Source organism: Centropristis striata, chromosome 6 (genome assembly GCF_030273125.1).
Source record: "Centropristis striata isolate RG_2023a ecotype Rhode Island chromosome 6, C.striata_1.0, whole genome shotgun sequence".
NCBI lineage: Eukaryota > Metazoa > Chordata > Actinopteri > Perciformes > Serranidae > Centropristis > Centropristis striata.
The window spans coordinates 1,520,335-1,540,957 of NC_081522.1; the positions used below are offsets into that span (position 1 = coordinate 1,520,335).

Genomic DNA, 20,623 nt, shown 5'->3' on the forward strand with positions numbered 1-20,623 from the left:
TTTGAGTGATTCCGTGGCTATTCCACTGATATTGAGTTAAGCAAATCCGTGGCTATTTCACGGATTCCTGTGAGAGCAGGTTCTCTTTTACATAACCAAACTAAATGTTGTTGTGAAAAAAAGAAAGGCGTTTCCCAGTGTGAGCATAAGGTTTTTCATCTTTTTACTGTATTAAACTGAATTTAGGTTGAAAAGGATTTGCAAATCATTGCATTGGTTTTTATTATGTTTTTTCATTGCATCCCACAGTTGTTTCATGTTTCTGTGTCCTCTGTATTCTTGTTTTAATTTACCTTCATTATCTCTGCCAGACTTGGATATGTTTTGCAGAACCTGGTCTCACAGGAATCCGTGAAATAGCCACGGAATCACTCAAATTTCCGTGAAACTGACACGGATTTCGCTTAAGTTAATATTTTTTCCTATTGGTTTGTTCCAAGTCACGTGACTTTCAAGGTCCTGGCAGTCAGAACAAAAAACATGGCGGACAGTTCTCTCATTTTTAGTGAAAAAATCAATATTTTGACTTAGTTTCTGCATAAAAATGGATTTTGATCACATTTCTAGCAAGAAATATATGTTTTATTTTCTAAATATTCACTCAGTGAATGTACATAATCACTTTGTATGTTGGAATAGCCACGGGATATGACTGGCATTCACTTGCATTGTAGCCAAATCCGTGTCAGTTTCACGGAAATTTGAGTGATTTTCGTATTTCACGGATTCCTGTGAGACCAGGTTGGTTTTGCACATTTATGTCTGTCCCCTTAATGACCTCTCAGGGTTAAGTGATTCAGATTTTTTGATAAACCTGTTTTATATCGTCACAGACCCTCACTCCTTTGGGCTGGGAGTGGTCCCCCCCCCAGGCAGGGAAACAGCTCAGCCATCATGTGTAACAAAGAGTAAAGATGTTATCAGATCTGCAGCATGCAGGCCTGCACTCTCAGGTTGCAGGCCCAATAGGCGAAAGGTGATTTTTTTCCAAATCTACCATAATAACCTAAAATAGTAATTAACTGAGGTGTTGTCACTCATTCAAGTAGACGGCTCCTCACTCAAGCTCAACTTCTTCTTCATATTTTTCACGTACAGAACAAATACACTACTGGTCAAAAGTTTTAGAACGCACCAACTTTTCCAGAATTTAATTGAAAATGATGCAGTTTAATGTCTCAGTGTACTCTGAAATTAATGCACATTTGCAACATTTAAAATTCTTTATTGAGCATGATAGTGTTTTGAAAGTAAAAAAAAAAAAGATTCAAAATCACATTTTATGTTGGACTAAAGGACTAAAAAAAGACACAAAATGACAAAAAAAGACACCAAAAGACACAAAATGACTTAAAAAAATACACAAAATTACCAAAAAAAGACACAAAATGACAAAAAAGACACCAAAAGACACAAAATGACTTAAAAAAGACACCAAATTACCAAAAAAAGACACAAAATGACAAAAAAAGACACCAAAAGACACAAAATGACTTAAAAAAGACACAAAATGACAAAAAAAAGACACCAAAAGACACAAAATGACTTAAAAAAGACACAAAATGACCAAAAAAATACACAAAATGACAAAAAAGACACCAAAAGACACAAAATGACTTAAAAAAGACACAAAATTACCAAAAAAAGACACAAAATGAAAAAAAAAAAGACACCAAAAGACACAAAATTACTTAAAAAAGACACAAAATGACCAAAAAAAGACACCAAAAGACACAAAATGACTTAAAAAAGACACAAAATGACCAAAAAATACACTAAAAGACACAAAATGACTTAAAAAAGACACAAAATGACCAAAAAAGACACAAAATGACTTACAAAGACATGAAAAGAATAAAAAAAATGGACAAAATAGCCCAAGACTCCATAGAGTTAAGTTGTTAACCCATTTCTTGTTCCCTGAAAAAGGCCTACTTGTATAATTCTGAAATGTACATTATTTTCCAGTTTTGGTTAAGCTTACCTTTTTTTATTTACCTCTGGCAGTTCACCACTTACCTTTGGACCCTTTCAAGCTGTTCATTTGACTTGAACTGCTTGAATTTCAATAAAAAACTGGAAAAATTGGGGTGTTCTAAAACTTTTGACCGGTAGTGTTTGTGAGAACAATAAATTACATTAGTCAATTGGTATCTGCAAACCAGCTTTATTACTGTTAATAGCTGTAATGGTGTGACAGTGCTTGAATAGGATGGATTAAGTGTTTAAGTGTGTATGTAAAACACATTGAATGACCTTGTGTTGAATTGTGCTGTACAAATAAACTTGCCTTGCCGAAAGAACCCAACAAGAGTAATGGAGAGAGAACAAAAAATAGAGTCTGCTATTGTAATCAAATACAGTCCTTGTCAGATTGAACAAAGATCTCCTTGGGGAAAACTCGCTGTCTGTTTTATGTATGCAGTGAGAATAAATCTGCTAGGCATACACTGTAGTGGCTGTCTAAATGGGAAGCAAACTATTCCAGTATTCAATTCCTGCGTTTGCACAAGACAGGGAATGTCCATCTATGTTCAGTATAAAGAAAGAGGCAGTCAGAGTGTGAATAATGGTCAATCTGGCACTTGCACTGCAAAAAAGGTGTCTAAAAACAAGATAAATACACTAAATCTGAGGGAAATGATCTTGCTGCATGGACAGATAATTTTACTTGACAAGATTTCTTAAATTAAGATGATCAAATCTAGAAATAAGCATGTTGAACGCTTAAAATAAGAATTTAACTCTTAAAACAAGATAAATTAACCCTTTGATGCACAACATGGGTCTAAAGTGACCCGGCAGTTTTTATGTTCTATATCTTTGCAATAATTCATCATTCAGTATTCCAGGTTTTCCTCAATTAGTTTGTTTTTGATCATCATACATCCTAATTTTTATGTTTTCCTTTATACATTTTTGAATAAAATCCCTTTTTCTGTCACTACTCTTCTAATACACAACATGGGTGAAAAATGAGCCATATCCATTTTTTAGCTCAGTAGCTTGTTAAGCTAACTTCTTGGCTAAGTATTTAGCTAAGTAGCTTGCTAAGCTAACTACTTAGCTAACTTCTTGGCTAAGTAGTTAGCTTAGCAAGCCACATAGCTAAGTAGTTAGCTGTGTAATAATACAAAAACTTTTTTTTCTCCATAAATTATGAGAAGCAAAATGAAAATAATGATCTGTTGTTATCAAAAACAAGATATGTAAAAAATATTTACAATATTCAATCATAAAATAAGTTGGTATCAAAAGATAGAGCACAGAAAAACACAGCAAGCAATAAATAACAGGGGAAATGAATGCGGGTCATTTTTGACCCATGTTGTGCATCAAAGGGTTAAAGCTGGCCCGAGCAGAGTGACCTGCAAATTATTAGTTTCTTACCAAGATAAAAAAAAAAACTTTAGATCTAGAAGTGTTTGATAATTTATCTTGTTGTTTTAGGGGCAACAACATTCTTTTACCTGAAGGAAAAATGCAAGAGCGGTGTGGCATTACTTGAAGCTTGTGTACTGGCCAGTCCCCGCTCAGCATACAGTATGAGCCTGTCCCCGTAATTAGTCAATTACTGACATGTGATTTTAATTTCACCTCTGTGTAGAAAAAATACACAGACATATTTCAAAGGGGAGTCACTGACTACTGCAACTGCTGATGCCTATCTGTTATAAATCTCCAGATGAACTGGGACTACAAAAAACTAACGTAATATTAAACACACTATAAACAGCAGATTGGATAATTAAATTGGCGGTTTAGGTCTGTTTAAGTAGTTGGAAGAGAAGGAAAATGGATGGTTTAAATTTGACAAATGCTGCAAACTGTTTACACAGGAAACTAAAATCATTGTTTTTGGAAAACATCTTAGACATTGTATTATTATGCAGATAATATTCTTACCTTTTTTAACACGCCTTGGTTGACCTGAAACCACAACCTCTGGAGAACCAGCTCATCCAACCCCTCCACCTGTAACCTCTGATGGGTTGAAGAGAGAAATGTAATTAATAGGTTTATCACATTATGATACACACATTATGTAAATCTGCAACATTAACCCTTTGATGCACAACATGGGTCTAAAGTGACCCGACATGTATGACACATACACTACCGGTCAAAAGTTTTAGAACACCCCAATTTTTCCATTTTTTTATTGAAATTCAAGCAGTTCAAGTCAAATGAACAGCTTGAAAGGGTACAAAGGTAAGTGGTGAACTGCCAGAGGTAAATAAAAAAAGGTAAGCTTAACCAAAACTGGAAAATAATGTACATTTCAGAATTATACAAGTAGGCCTTTTTCAGGGAACAAGAAATGGGTTAACAACTTAACTCTATGGAGTCTTGGGCTATTTTTGAATTCTTTTTTTATGTCTTTGTAAGTCAGTTTGTGTCTTTTTTGGTCATTTTGTGTGTTTCTTTAGTCATTTTGTGTCTTTTTTTTAGTCATTTTGTGTCTTTTTTTGGTCATTTTGTGTCTTTTTTTAGTCCTTTAGTCAAACATAAAATGTGATTTGAATCTTTTTTTTACTTTCAAAACACTATCATGCTCAATAAAGAATTTTAAATGTTGCAAATGTGCATTAATTTCAGAGTACACTGAGACATTAAACTGCATCATTTTCAATTAAATTCTGGAAAAGTTGGTGTGTTCTAAAACTTTTGACCAGTAGTGTATATTTTATGTTCTATATCCTGATCATCATACATCCTAATTTTATGTTTTTCTTTATTCATTTTTAATTAGATCCTTTTTTGTGTCACTACTCTTCTAATGCACAACATGGGTGAAAATTGACCCATATGCACTTTTTAGCTAAGTAACTTGCTTACTTAGCTAACTTCTTGGCTAAGTATTTAGCTAAGTAGCTTGCTAAGCTAACTACTTGCTAACTTCTTGGCTAAGTAGCTTGCTAAGCTAACTACTTGCTAACTTCTTGGCTAAGCAGCTTGCTAAGCTAACTACTTAGCTAACTTCTTGGCTAAGTAGTTAGCTTAGCAAGCTGCTTACTTGCTTAGCCAAGTAGTTAGCTATGTAATGATACAAAACCTTTTTTTCTTCATAAAGTATGAGAGGCAAAATGGAAATAATGATCTGTTGTTATCAAAAACAAGATATTTAAAGAATACTTCAATATAAAATAAGTTGATACGAAAACATAGAGCACAGAAACACACAGCAGCATTAAATAACATGAAGGGAATGAATGCGGGTCATTTTAGACCCATGTTGTGCATCAAAGGGTTAAGAAGACAATTTTGATCATTTTATTTTGACTTTTTTGTAGCAGCATGCACACTGTTATATTTGGAAGATTATAATGCTTTGCAGAGGACATCTTTCCACTTTGGTAGAGATTTTATAATCTTTTTCTCACAGATTTATGAGAGCACAGTTTGAGTTATCAGCTGTCATGTCCAGTGTTGGTAACTCATAGATACGTGCCCGTAAGAACAACACTCACACACTGGCACATTGTGTTTGAAACAACGTTGAAAATTCTGACATTCGCGTAGACCTTGAACGCACCATTAACTCTATGTGCGCTGCAATGTAAATTAGTCTAACTAACGGAACATTAATCTTTTGTTTTACTGGCGATGTTTGATGCTGAAAGTGGGGGGGGGACGGATCGGGATCACTATGAATCTGAGGGGACATCCCCCCCCCCCACTGTTTGTGTATAACAAACATTGTGAACAGCTGTTGTTATTAGTAACGGGCCAATAGTACTCAGTGTCGGTACATCCATGTTTTGTACAGGGGCAGGCCTAGCCCAAGAAGAATTAAATGTAAACTTTCATAGTATTCGTGGCTCACTCTCTGCTATATCTCTGTATGTTGTTTTTCATGTACTCATTTATTTTTCTATCTGCTCATGGTAAAAAAGAAGGATGTGTATTATTTCTCATTTTCTCTGATTTGTAACAAGACTATGTAGGACTGGGAGGGGGGAGGAGGGGAAAAGGGGTTGTTTTTTGTTTTTAGAAAAAGAAAAAAAGTCTTTATCTCTCACTGTATGTACTTTTGCCTGTCGAATGAATAAAAACGTATAAAAAAATTTATAAAAAAAAAAAAGAAAATTATGCCTGACAAGGTTAGTAAACAGTAAAGAGTAAAGTAAAGATTTTAATAAAAACCTCCCTGAAATGAAAAAAAAAAAAAAAAAAAAAGGATTCATGGCTCACTCTAACTGAATCCTGGGAGAATGATGTTATTCTGAGACCAGATTTGCATAATTTTATCTGTGACCAAAAATAAAGGCCGGTACTGAGACCTTACTTTATCTCCAGTGTGTGTTTACTCTTGGGCTTCCAATCTACGAACCAGAGAGACTTTTACAACACTATTAACTTAATCAGCAGTTCTGGTTTTTATTGTGAACGTGTGATTATATATAATGATTTTTAAAAAAAGGCTGTAGTAGAAGGCTTTAAAAGTCCACTTAGATGTTTTGTTCCATCACTACAAGCCACCAAGACGCATTCATGTGTGAGCATTGTTTACTGTCATTAAACTTAAAGACTAACATTCACGTTCTTGAGTTACAGATGGGTCAACGTTTATGCATGAGGAGTGATAATCGTTAGCATGAGGTGAGCTAGCCGCAGGGTGTGCTAGCCGTCTAATTCCTGTCATCAACACAGCCGTCAAGGCAAGACTTGAAGTCTAGGAATGTGAGACCTGTAAGGCACGCGGCAATTATCATCTGAGTACTGTCCTCCACCAGGACAGACAACATAGTCTAGACGGAATTGTCCAAAAAGTGAAAGTGAGGAGCATTTATGGGTACAAGTCGGGAACTGGCCTACTTTACTTATTTCAAGGGTGCTGAATAAAAAAAAAATGGTTCCCAAGCGAAATTTTGAGTTTTTGACCTTCTCATTTGCATATCAAAATGGCGACCGTTGGTCGTTGGACCATTTTCCCCAAGATTTTTTGTAAGTGGGCAATCAAAGATGAGGAAATTAAGTTTCTGGATCTATAGTCTAGGGTCAGAGCAAGAATATAGTGGAGGCTCAGTGTCTTTTTTATGTATATATATATAGATATATATATCTATATCTATGCAAAATACCAACTTTTAAGGTGAAATTAAGCATTATTTGTGTAATTTTTTAAGGCCGACATAAATATTCAATCAATATCACTTTTAAATGTTCCATTTGGTATTTTGCATATATATATATACATAAAAAAGGCACTGAGCCTCCACTATATGCTTGCTCTGACTCTAGACTATAGATCCAGAAACTTAATTTCCTCATCTTGATTGCCTACTTACAAAAAAACTAAGGGGAAATGGTCCAATGACTGAGCAAGATGGGCAATTTGGTGGCCATTTGATATACAAATTAGAAGGTCAAAAACTCAAAATTTTGCTTGGGAACCTTTTTTTTTTGACTCAGCACCCTTGAGATATGTAAGGTAGGCCGGTTCCTGACTTGTACCCATAAATGCTCCTCACTTCTTATAGGAGGCCTTTATTCTGAAATCCGTCTAGACTAACAAAAGGAGTCAGTGAGTCAAGAGACAGAATTGTGATTTTTACCATTCTGTTGATGTTTGACAGTCTAAAGATTTCCTCATGATGAACTCTGATGGTGTAGTTGATGGGGAAGTTGTGCTTCTGCAATGCAAAGAAACAGAGAGAGACTTTACTACGTGCATTTCATAAATCAGAAAGCTGTGACGCTTGTTTATGTTATATGAGAAATTGGTTGTGACATTTACTCCAAAGACCCATTTAAAGGTCATAAAAATGTCATGTTCTATGATAGATGAAGGCCCCATCTGGGCCAACCTCTTTGAATGAGACAGTGAGATGCATCACGTCTGAAAATTTGATCAAAATTGGATGAGTGTTATGTGAAATTGTTGTTGTCATGCACAAACAAGACACCATCACATGGATTCATATGACATCAAAAATATTAAACATCATCACATCTTGAATTAAATAACAACATGCAAACAAAGAAGTGTGTCTTCTTCCTCTCACATCACAGACGCTACAGATAACTTAACATCCAGGACATGATGGATAGAGAGACAGCATTATTACAATTTGTGCCAAGATTTGATTGTTTAGGACAATTTCCCACTTAGAATTATATTTTAAATGGTCAATACACAACCAGGGCAGCTTATTTGTAGCTGCGAGTACTACAACAATGCTTCTATAGAGTCTTCTGCCGCTCTGGTGGAACTTTTTCAGTTTTGACAAATTACCTTAGTGATATCATAATGATTTCATAATGGGCCTCTCAGCTCGGGTTTTTTAAAGGTCTGACTGTTTACCAGGCAGACGAAAGACAACACTGACTTCAGTAGAAGCTTGGATGGATGGATGGATGGATGGATGGATGGATGGATGGATGGATGGATTAATGGATCAATGGATTAATGGATCAATGGATTGATTGATTACTGGATGTTGATTGATTGATTGATTGATTGATTGATTGATTGCTTGCTTGCTTGCTTGCTTGCTTGCTTGCTTGCTTGCTTGCTTGATTGATTGATTGATTGATTGATTGATTGATTGATTGATTGATTGATTGATTGATTGATTGATTGATTGATTGATTGATTGATTGATTGATTGATTGATTGATTGATGGATGGATGGATGGATGGATGGATGGATGGATGGATGGATGGATGGATGGATGGATGGATGGATGGATGGATGGATGGATGGATGGATGGATGGATTAATGGATTAATGGATGGATGTATTAATGGATGGATGGACAGACAGAAGGATGGATGGACTGATTGATTGATTGATTGATTGATTGATTGATTGATTGATTGATTGATTGATTGATTGATTGATGGATTAATGGATGGATGGATGGATGGATGGATGGATAGATGGATGGATGGATGGATGGATGGATGGATTGATGAAGGATGGATGGATGGATGAAGGATGGATGGATGGATGGATGGACAGACAGAAGGATGGATGGATGGATGGATGGTTGGATGATTGATTGATTGATTGATTGATTGATTGATTGATTGATTGATTGATTGATTGATTGATTGATTGATTGATTGATTGATTGATTGATGGATTAATGGATGGATAGATGGATGGATGGATGGATGGATGGATGGATGGATGGATAGATGGATGGATGGATGGATGGATGGATTAATCAATGGATGGATGGATGGATGGATTGATGAAGGATGGATGGATGGATGAAGGATGGATGGATGGATGGATGGATGGACAGACAGAAGGATGGATGGATGGATGGATGGTTGGATGATTGATTGATTGATTGATTGATTGATTGATTGATTGATTGATTGATTAATGGATCAATGGATTGATTGATTACTGGATGGTTGGATGATGGATAGATGGATGGATGGATGGATTGATGAATGGATTAATCAATGGATGGATGGATGGATGGATGGATGGATGGATGGATGGACGGACAGACAGATGGATTGTTGGATGATGATTTTTAGGCATATATTTATTTATGGTGTATTTGAGGGTGAACTGTGCTTGCTTGTTTCCACATTCACTGAGACATGCTGACAAACATGCACTCATTCTCTCACCATGTACCGTCGCCTGTGGCTCAGGCTGTCGTTGAGCGTCTTCAAGGGCGTGCACATGCTGGCTGGTGTCGAGGCCGTCAGAACAGGCAATGGCAGAACCAGGCCTACAGAAACCAGAAACCACAAAGCATGACATTAATTGCATTTACTGTCATTTTGATCTTACTTTTCGAAGTAGTAGTAGTGCATTTCACACAACACAAGAAAAGCATGAGGTTCTGCTATCATGATGCACATGTGCTGCAAAGCCCAAAATGTGGCCTGCAACAGATTAAGTAAGGCTTGTTTTCAGTTTAGCTGATTGCCGAAAATGCCTTTGTTGTTTTACTGAAGCAGTCAAAATGTGCAAAACAAATCTAACTAGTCCAGTAGATTGAAAGATTAGCTGCAGACATACAGCCAGATGGACAGACAGAAATATGCACTCACACATGCAGCCAAACATGTGATCCCTACCTGAGTAACACCTGGCAGAGATTAAAAACATGTATAAATGAATAAACAATTTATATATGTCCTCCTGTAAAGGTTTGGATGGAAAGGGGACTCTGGTCGTGCTGACTTGTGCTGTGGCTTGGGTGTATATGACCCCACACAGCTGGCTCATTGGCCTCTAGCACATTGCTACGTCACATGGTTAATTGCAATCAGATGCAAAAAGGGTTAATTACACTCAGCTGCAAAACTTAATGGGTATGTATTGTAAGCGCACCATCTTTTGTTAAACAGATCCTGAGACGTTGCAGATAGCAGTTGCAAGTTATAGTTTGTGCAAGTCATGGTACTGTCAGAGTCCACCATCCATTCTTTATGAATACCTTTAGTAAAAACAATTGTGTAAAATAAAGTCTAAAATAAAGGAAGGAAAATGTTGTCTGTCTCATTACTCCCTGTTGTTGAATTCAAATTAATTTCACTTATATAGCCTAAAATAACAAATCACACATTTTATAATCAGCAATACACAAAATGAAAGAAGAGAAGAAATTAGTATCTAACTTATTATCTATCCATATGCACTAACTTTGGAAAATAAAAAAGTGGGATCACAGAATAAAATATATGTCTTAGATCAGGGGTGTCAAACTCAAATACATAATGGGCCAAAATGTAAAACTTGAATAAAATCGCGGGCCAACATTGAACAAATAAACCTTTTAATATATACCAAACATGTTTTGCTTTAACATTAAATATGGAACCAGCAACGCTTATAAACATACAATATATAACTAAATAGTGCAGACATGCAAAATCAAATTTCAAATAAAAAACACATCAGTGTCATTAATTTATTAAATAAAAAATAAATAAAAATCGTATGCCTCTTTTCTATTTGCATCCTTCTGATTTAAATATCAAAATACACTTTTTCAACAGGTAAATACATTTAAAAATGAAATAACAATAATAAATCTAGTATTAGCGGTAAATGCGCCGTATAATACCGGCAGGTCAGCTTTTATAGTACAATAATAATATAATAATTTCGTATTGCCTGACGGGCCAAATAAAATTACACTGCGGGCCAAATTTGGCCCGCGAGCCAGAGATTGACACCCCTGTCTTAGAGGGAAACGAGGGTAATTGTGTCCCATTTAATCTGGTCTGTTCAGCCTTGTCGGTATTTTTTCAGAAGCTTTTTTTTTTAAAAGCTTTTTTTTTATCTTCAAAATAACGACAGGTTAAAGAGGTCCAGTGTCACTCAACCCAGCTTTCAATCAAGGAGGAAAAATGCAGGCTCCCAAAATGCTAGTTTACTCATGGTTCCTAAAGTCCTTAAAAGTAGAATGAGAGCCAGATTAAGCCAGAGCCTTCAGCTATCAAGCTCCTCTCCTGTGGAATCATCTCCCAGTCCCAGTACGGGAGGCTGACACCCTCTCTCTATTTAACAGTAAACTTTCCTCTTTGATAAAGCCTATAGTTAGGGCTGGCTGAGGGCTACTTTGGACCTGCCCCCACCCCCACCCTGAACACAAGCACACACACACACACACACACACACACACACACACAGAACACGCATGGACACACACACGCCCAGCCCCAAGCTACTCCACTCAAAAAAACAAAAAAACACGGGCCTGGGGCAGTTCCCGAGCTATTCCACTCACAAAAACAGGGCCTGTGGCAATTCTGGATAGCGGCTGTTTTCTTCCTTAATGGGCCCCTAATGACGTTAACGACGTTTGGGCCGCACTGTCGGTATTTATGCCACTGATTCTCCCAGAGTAAATTGAACTGAACTGAACTGAACTGAACTGAACTGAACTGAACTGAACTGCAAGATTTTTCTGATCACTTTTAAAGCTCTTTTAGGTCTGGCTCCTAGCTATTTAACAGAGGCTCCGTTTACACGAGGACGGTCTGAACAGAAGACGCAAAAGTGGCGTCTCGTCTTCACTTTTTATTCCTCGTTTAGACGAGCGTTTTCAGGAGGAAATCTGCTGCATACGGTGACGCAAAAGTGTGTGAAATTGGATTGTATGCAGCCAGGCGGCATCACTTAAAGCCATAAGAGCATCTTTGGGCATGCAGAAGTTTTCACGCCACACATTTTCATCAGCTACTCCTTCCACAAAGTTCTCCTCCATCACTAGATCTCCCAGGTCTCGTTCACAGCCGTCTGGCTCCTCCCACCAATCGCTGCATCCAGAATGTGATGGAGGTAATTCCAGATCCTTCTCTGTTCACTAATACTATCTGTACATATCCTGGACATTTGGTGGAAAGACTCCTGTAAGTTTATTAGAGCTGCCAGAGCAGCTTGAAGGTCCCACCATGGAAATAATCCCACGTTTCTTTATTTCCTGTCCTGGAGCATGTATGTGACGTAAACACATACGTGACGTGAGCAGATCAGATCAGAGTTTTGTGTCTTGTCAGTGTAGACGACACGCTACGGAGGAGAGGATAACACTTTTACACTTTAGAGGGTGGTTTTAGATTTTTGCGTCTTTAAGCCCCAAAAACGCCGTCACCGTCTAAACGAAAGGCACTTCCCATAAAATATTTTGTCGTTTTTACCCGCAAGCGTCCTCGTGTAAACGGGGCCAGAATCATTAACTCAATACGAGCCGACCCGCCTCCTTAGATCCTCAGGTCCCCTTCTGACCGTTCGAAAGTCAAAACTAAAAACCAAAGATGACCGGACTTTCTCCACCAGAGCGCCCCGACTTTGGACCGAGCCGCCTGAGGAGATCAGGCGCTCAGAGTCAGTAACTTCTTATAAATCACTTCTTAAAGCCCACTTTTATAGACTTGCTTTTATGTAATGCTTTCTATTTTACTACACCTCTTACTTCTTCACTTTTTTAGTTTTTTACTCCTTTTCCCTTTTAACTTTTATCTGAGAATGTCTTGTGATTGTTCATGTCTCTTATTGTTTTTTCTCTTAATGTAAGAATTGTTTTTAGCCTCATGGCATCATCCTTGTTGTGATTAACTGCTCTCTGCTCAAGCACTTTGTAAACTGCTGGTTTTAAAAGGTGATATACACTACCAGTCAAAAGTTTTAGAACACACCAACTTTTCCAGAATTTAATTGAAAATGATGCAGTTTAATGTCTCAGTGTACTCTGAAATTAATGCACATTTGCAACATTTAAAATTCTTTATTGAGCATGAGTGTTTTGAAAGTTAAAAAAAGATTCAAAATCACATTTTATGTTGGACTAAAGGACTAAAAAAAGACACAAGATGATAAAAAAAAGACACAAAATGACAAAAAAGACACAAAATGACCAAAAAAAGACACAAAATGACTTACAAAGACATGAAAAGAATTCAAAAATGGACAAAATAGCCCAAGACTCCATAGAGTTAAGTTGTTAACCCACTTCTTGTTCCCTAAAAAAGGCCTACTTGTATAATTCTGAAATGTACATTATTTTTCAGTTTTGGTTAAGCTTACCTTTTTTTATTTACCTCTGGCAGTTCACCACTTACCTTTGTACCCTTTCAAGCTGTTCATTTGACTTGAACTGCTTGAATTTCAATAAAAAACTGGAAAAATTGGGGTGTTCTAAAACTTTTGACCGGTAGTGTATAAATAAAATTATTATTATCGTTATTATTATTATAACAACAACAACAACAATAACACATAACTGTTGTCTGTAATGGTCTTCTGAGAGGATTTACACCAAAATGTCTTGTTCCTTTAAGCCTCTAATTTACTTACACCAGCCAAGAGATTTGAAAGCCGGGGTAAAAAAGGTCAGCCTGGCCGCAAATGTTCTCCTCAGCAGTTCACTCAAGTGTGTTTCTGAGAGTCTGAGGTGAGAAAGTAATGTAGTAACAGAAAGCAGATGCATATTAGATCAGCGATGTGTGGTTTGACAGTGTGATCGGAATTTTTCGAGCTGCACTGACGCCAGTCATCTTATCAACCTGCATATTAAATTGGCTCGAAAAGGCTCGCTGAAAATCTGCCTGAATAGCAAAGGGGCCAGAGTAAATTCAATATGATCTTGGCACATTCAAATCATCAGTTTTATGGACTACTGTCTTTTAAATTCTGTTAATGTCCCTGTAAAAGACTCAACTACCAACCAGTAAATCAATCAGCAAACTGTTTTGACTGTTGTCTGATATCCGGCTTGAAAAAAAAACATAATTTTTGTGTCAGTCCAACAAGATAAGATAAAAAGCCTCATACTTCATTAATTAATTAATTTTAAGCAGGTAGACTACCTACATATGCTCTCTTATTATTTATTCTGCTCTGACAGTTCTGCACTGTCAATCAATCAGCTGCTTGTTCATACCGTTCACGTCCACCCTGATCTCTCTTAACTTCTGATAAAAACTGATCAAATCTGCATTGACAGACTTCCTAGAAATGAAAAATGAATAAAGACCTGATGGCCTCAAGATAGAAAGTGCTATTTCCAAATTAAGATAAGAGAGAATAGAAAAGCATGTAGCACATAGCACATGCTTTATTGGAATGTCCCAACGTCTCTGCCTTATCAGTGGATATACACTACCGGTCAAAACTTTTAGAACACCCCAACTTTTCCAGTTTTTTATTGAAATTCAAGCAGTTCAAGTCAAATGAACAGCTTGAAAGGGTACAAAGGTAAGTGGTGAACTGCCAGAGGTAAATAAAAAAGGTAAAATATAATGTACATTTCAGAATTATACTTCTTTCAGGGAACAAGAAATGGGTTAACAACTTAACTCTATGGAGTCTTGGGCTATTTTGTCCATTTTTTAATTCTTTTCATGTCTTTGTAAGTCATTTTGTGTTTTTTTTTGGTTATTTTGTGTCTTTTTTTGGTCATTTTGTGTCTTTTTTTGTCATTTTGTGTCTTTTTTTTGATCATTTTGTGTCTTTTTTTAGTCCTTTAGTCCAACATAAAATGTGATTTTGAATCTTTTTTTACTTTGAAAACACTATCATGCTCAATAAAGAATTTTAAATGTTGCAAATGTGCATTAATTTCAGAGTGCACTGAGACATTAAACTGCATCATTTTCAATTAAATTCTGGAAAAGTTGGTGTGTTCTAAAACTTTTGACCAGTAGTGTATATAAAAATAAAAGATAACAGAGATTAAGATATGCTCTCATTGGTCCCATCACGGGGAAAATAAAACCTCTGCATTCAACCATCCCTTTTACACACCAGTGAACACACCATGCTGGGAGCAGTGGGCAGCACCTTAATGCTCCTCAGGGAGCAGAGGGGGGTTAGGTGTCTTGCTCAAAGGCACCTTAGCCCTTGGACTGCCAATCATGGGATTCAAACGGCCGGGCCTCAAGCTACAAGCCCAATTATCTCAACTATAGGCCACGGACTGCCCCATTACATTAACCTGTTAGTGACAACTACTGATGGAGTCTGACCCTCGGAAAAAAAACCCTCAGTGCACCTGAACGCCCCAGGGACTGAATGGATCACTTAGACCAGGGGTGTCAAACTCAAATACACAGTGGGCCAAAATGTAAAACTTGGACAAAGTCGCGGGCCAACATTGATATTTATTGAAAAAATTGTTCTAAACAAGTTCAAACGAAATGGAACAAGCAAAGCTTGATATAACTTAATATTGCAAAAGTGCAAAATCGAATATCAAATAAAGCAAACAAACACATCAATGGCATTCATTTCTTAAATAAAATGTAAATAAAAATCGTATATCCCTTTATTTTATATGCTGCCTTCTTTAAATTAAAATTTAACAGTAATCTTTTTCCACAGGCTAAAAATAAATGTGAGAATAAAATAACAATAATAAACCAAATGACTAATAATAATATCCTTCAATGAATGTGCAACCATTCAAGCCTTGGACTAGCAAGAAAAATAAAGACAACTTTAATTGTTGCTCAGTTTGCTCCACACTGATCTACTGTGTTCAAGCCAAAACACCAGCAGAGCATTCTGGGATTTGTAGTATTATTGGCGCTGTATAATACCGGCGGGCCAGCTCTGGTTGTCATTTGGTTTTTCCTCGCGGGCCAAATATAATTATACTGCGGGCCAAATTTGACCCACGGGCCAGAGTTTGACACCTCTGACTTAGAGGATTACTGATACTTTAAAAAAGTAGAAGTCTCGCATTATTATGACAACATGACACATTTATTACATGTATTTAACTCTGACATTAGTAGGTAGTTACAGTTAGTTTCCACTCAAATGGAAAACCTGCAGAAATGATCTTAACCTCCTGTGACCCTGCGTCCTCATATGTGGACATTTCATTTTAGGTTTTCTGGACCTTATATTTCATTCTGCTTAACTAGAACTATGCACTCTAGAATAAGAACAATACCAAATTATTATATTATTATTGTACTATAAAAGCTGACCCGCCGGTATTATACGGTGCATTTACCACTAATACTAGATTTATTATTGTTATTTTATTTTTAAATGTATTAACCTGTTGAAAAAGTCTATTTTGATATTTAAATCAGAAGGGTGCAAATAGAAAAGAGGCATACGATTTTTATTTAATAAATTAATGACATTGATGTGTTTTTTATTTGAAATTTGATTTTGCATGTCTGCACTATTTAGTTATATATTGTATGTTTATAAGCATTGCTGGTTCCATATTTAATGTTAAAGCAAAACATGTTTGGTATATATTAAAAGGTTTATTTGTTCAATGTTGGCCCGCGATTTTATTCAAGTTTTACATTTTGGCCCATTGTGTATTTGAGTTTGACACCCCTGCTTTAGGACATGGCTACCTTATGATTGGCAGGTTAATTCCACTGTGCTCTCTGTTTTTTCAATTTAGTAAATCAATCAGCAAATGGTTTCGACTGTTGCCTGATGTCTGGCTTGAAAAACATAATTTTTGTGTCAGTCAAGAATTATTACTTCAAGAAGGTAGACTACCTACATATGCTCTCTTATTATTCATGAGTTCTGCACTGTCAATCAATCAGGTGTGTTTGGGTGTTCACACCGTTCACTTAAACTGATCTGGTTCCACCTTGACCTCTGTTAACATCCAATAAAAACTGATCAAGTCTGCATTGACAGAAATAAATGTAGCAGTGGCTTCCTACAAATGAAAAAATAATCAAGACCAGATGGCCTCAAGATAGAGAGTGCTATTTCCAAATTAAGATAAGAGAGAATAGAAAAGCATGTGGCAGATATATATGTACACGCTTTATGGGAATGTCATAAACACTGCAAAAAAAGCCAACTTGTGTTTTTTGGCCTAAAACAGTGATTTAAGTTGGTAAAACTTGGAAATATAAGTTATTGACATTTAGGGCAATAATGTAAGTTAGCACAACAAAGGAAGCCAGTTGTCTGCTCAAAAACAAGTTGGTGAGTTGTTGTTACTTATATCTTTAAGTTGGGGTTCACAACAAGGGACAATAGTTCTGATAACTCTTATTTCTTTGTTGGGAAATGCGGGAAAGCGGTGAAATCATTAGCGAAACTGATGCTAGCGGCTAACTGATGCTAGCGGCCAACTGATGCTAGCAGCTAACTGATGCTAGCGGCTAACTGATGCTAGCGGCTAATTGATGCTAGCGGCTAACTGATGCTAGCAGCGCTGCTTGTTACAGCTACAAGAGTAGCCATTAGCGTATCAATGCTAACTCAAAATTGTGGTCGCAACATTAGCTGACATTTCATAGCGGCGTTACAATCGTGCCAATTCAGCACATTGCAGAAGTTAGCAGAAGTAAGGATTAAAAGTTATTACAATGTTAAATTATAAGTTTGTACAACTTACAGTTGAGTTGACAAAAATCTGAATTCAGAGTTGAGCAAACTCAAAAACAAAACTTAAAATATTTAGTTTAATTGTCCAACTTAAAATTTTATCGAAGTTTGTTGCCTTGAAATTTTGAGTTCACCAAACATTTCTTTTTTTGCAGTGCAGTCTCTGCCTTCCGGGTGGATGAAACAGGTTTAATAACCTGTACCCGGATGAACGTGTTGGAGGATCCCAAACTCCCACACTGGATATTTGGAGGGTTTAAATGAAGGAAAGTGCTGCATGTGAAAAGATGCTTGGAAGACTGAAGTGGACAAATTATATGGTTAATTAACAACCCATCCCTTTTACACACCAGTGAACACACCATGCTGGGAGCAGTGGGCAGCACCTTAATGCTCCTCAGGGAGCAGAGGGGGGTTAGGTGTCTTGCTCAAAGGCACCTTAGCCCTTGGACTGCCAATCATGGGATTCAAACAGGCGAGCCTCCAGTTACAAGCCCAATTATCTCAACTATAGGCCACGGACTGCCCCATTACATTAACCTGTTAGTGACAACTACTGATGGAGTCTGACCCTCAGTGCACCTGAACGCCTCAGGGACTGAATCGATCACTTAGAGGACTAACTGGGGATTTCCACCGGGCGCGTTACAGCAGCAGCACGTCATCTTAGCGAGCCGGCCGTATACACGCGAGATAACGAGATCACGCGATAATCCTGACCATACGGGAGACCACAAGATCCCGTGATAAACTCTAAACTCTATTTATACAGTCTATGGATAAACTGTGTGTATAAAGTAAACAACAACAACCAACAACTTACTTTGCTTCTCTGAGGTGAAAGATCTGTTGATCTGACCATCTATCCTTATAAAAACAATATGTTATGTCATAAATGATTGTATGATGTTCCACTTCAACAATCAGTCTCTTGTCGTCCGTGTCGCCGATCCTCTGAGACCCTTTGATTGATTGATTGATTGATTGATTGATTGATTGCTGATCAGGTGCCCCGGTCATAACATAATGTTGATGTGAAGTAGTTTTAGGCTGCATGAACTGCGTATTGTGTTTTATTTTGAAAGGGGCGGAAGTGTTTTACGCTGATTCTGAGTCGGACTTCCTGTCTGGTGATCTGCTCTGTTGAGATTCACGCGGTTTGGCAGCGTCTCGTGGAGAAATAGAAGTCCTACCTAATGCTGCGGAGAGACGCTGCTGAGACGCTGCTGTAACGTTACGCTACGCGCCCGGTGGAAATGCTCTCATTGATTAGAGTGTTACCTATTTGCAACGGCGTACGCAACGCTGACGTTACGCTGCAGTAACGCGCCCGGTGGAAATCAGGCTTTAGGCTGCGTTCAGACTGCAGGCGATTCTGATTCAAATCAGATTCCTACTCAAATCTGATTTTTAGGGCTGACTGTCCACACTGTTTTTAGCAAGTGTCCAAATGGGATATGGCTCTGTTCAGACTCGGCCACATTATTGACTGATCTGACAGGTTGCCGTAGTAACGGCGTCAGAGCGTCTGACGTCATATAATTGCGACAGCGACAAGAACAACAACAAAAACAAACATGATGGAGGCAGGTCACCTCAGTATATTGGCCTCATCACTGTCCAGTAGAGCAGTAGTTCTCAACCTTTTTGAGTCGTGACCCCCAATTTAATATACATGTTGTCCGCGACCCCCGCTCACTGAACACAATCTCACACACACACAGTTCAGATCACCCAAAAAAGACACAAAATGACCAAAGAAAGAAACAAAATTACAAAAAAAAGACACAAAATGACAAAAAAGACACAAAATGACCAAAAAAAGACACAAAATGACCAAAGAAAGAAACAACATGACAAAAAAACAACACAAAATGACAAAAAATAGGAAACAAAATTACCACAAAATGACCAAAAATGACACAAAATGACAAAAAAAGACAAAATGACTAAAAAAAGACACAAAATGACCAAAAAAAGACACAAAATGGCCAAAAAAAGACACAAAATGACCAAAAACACACACAAAATGACCAAAAATGACACAAAATGACCAAAAAAAGACACAAAATGACTAAAAAAAGACACAAAATGACCAAAAATAGGAAACAAAATGACCACAAAATGACCAAAAATGACCAAAAAAAGACATTAAATTACCAAAAAGACTAAAACACATGAACACTTTAACACAGTGGAGACAGAGCTGACTTCCAAAATGATTTGGCGACCCCCAGAAATCATCTCGCGACCCCAATTGGGGTCCCGACCCCAAGGTTGAGAATAGCTGCAGTAGAGGAGCAGAACATCTCAGATCACCAGGGGAGAAACCGGGCAGATGGCGCGGCTGCCGGTGGACACCTCGTCTCTGAAACTAGCTCCCAAAGGTGGTTTCGATCCGGTTTCCAAAAATCGGATTTCATGTGATTTGTGACTGTTCAGACTTCAAAAGAGCCATCCAGTTCCAATCTGGATGATGGGCTAAAAATCTGATTTAGGCTGGCAGTGTGAACGCGGCCTTAGAGTATCAAAGACTTCTAACAAGGAGTCCCATCACAACATAGTCTTAATGATACATCTTAGAACTTTCACCCTCTTAAATTGTGTTTCACTTTTCACAGTTAGCTGTTACATTTTGACACTTAAAAATCTCTTGACAAGTGTTCACATGAACACTCTGAGTCGACTGTTCATTTAGAGCAGGGATTCCCAAAGTGTGGTGCGTGGACCCCTGGGGGTGCACGAGATGAAAAGTGTAATGGCGGTCTGATAATGACACAATTACATTTTCCCCCCCCCACAAAATAAAGACGTGT

General features: G+C 37.4%; 1 protein-coding gene across 3 annotated transcripts in view; it reads right to left on the minus strand.

Moving 5' to 3' along the window:
- Nucleotides 1-20,623, minus strand: part of il34 (interleukin 34) — an 82,965-nt gene that overhangs the window by 20,477 nt on the left and 41,865 nt on the right. For all 3 annotated transcript variants that reach the window (XM_059334483.1, XM_059334484.1, XM_059334485.1), the window contains 3 exons: nt 9,599-9,702; nt 7,560-7,637; nt 3,907-3,984 (listed from right to left, as the gene is read on the minus strand). In XM_059334483.1, the coding sequence (XP_059190466.1) occupies nt 3,907-3,984; nt 7,560-7,637; nt 9,599-9,702 (260 nt within the window). The remainder of the gene's footprint in view (nt 1-3,906; nt 3,985-7,559; nt 7,638-9,598; nt 9,703-20,623) is intronic.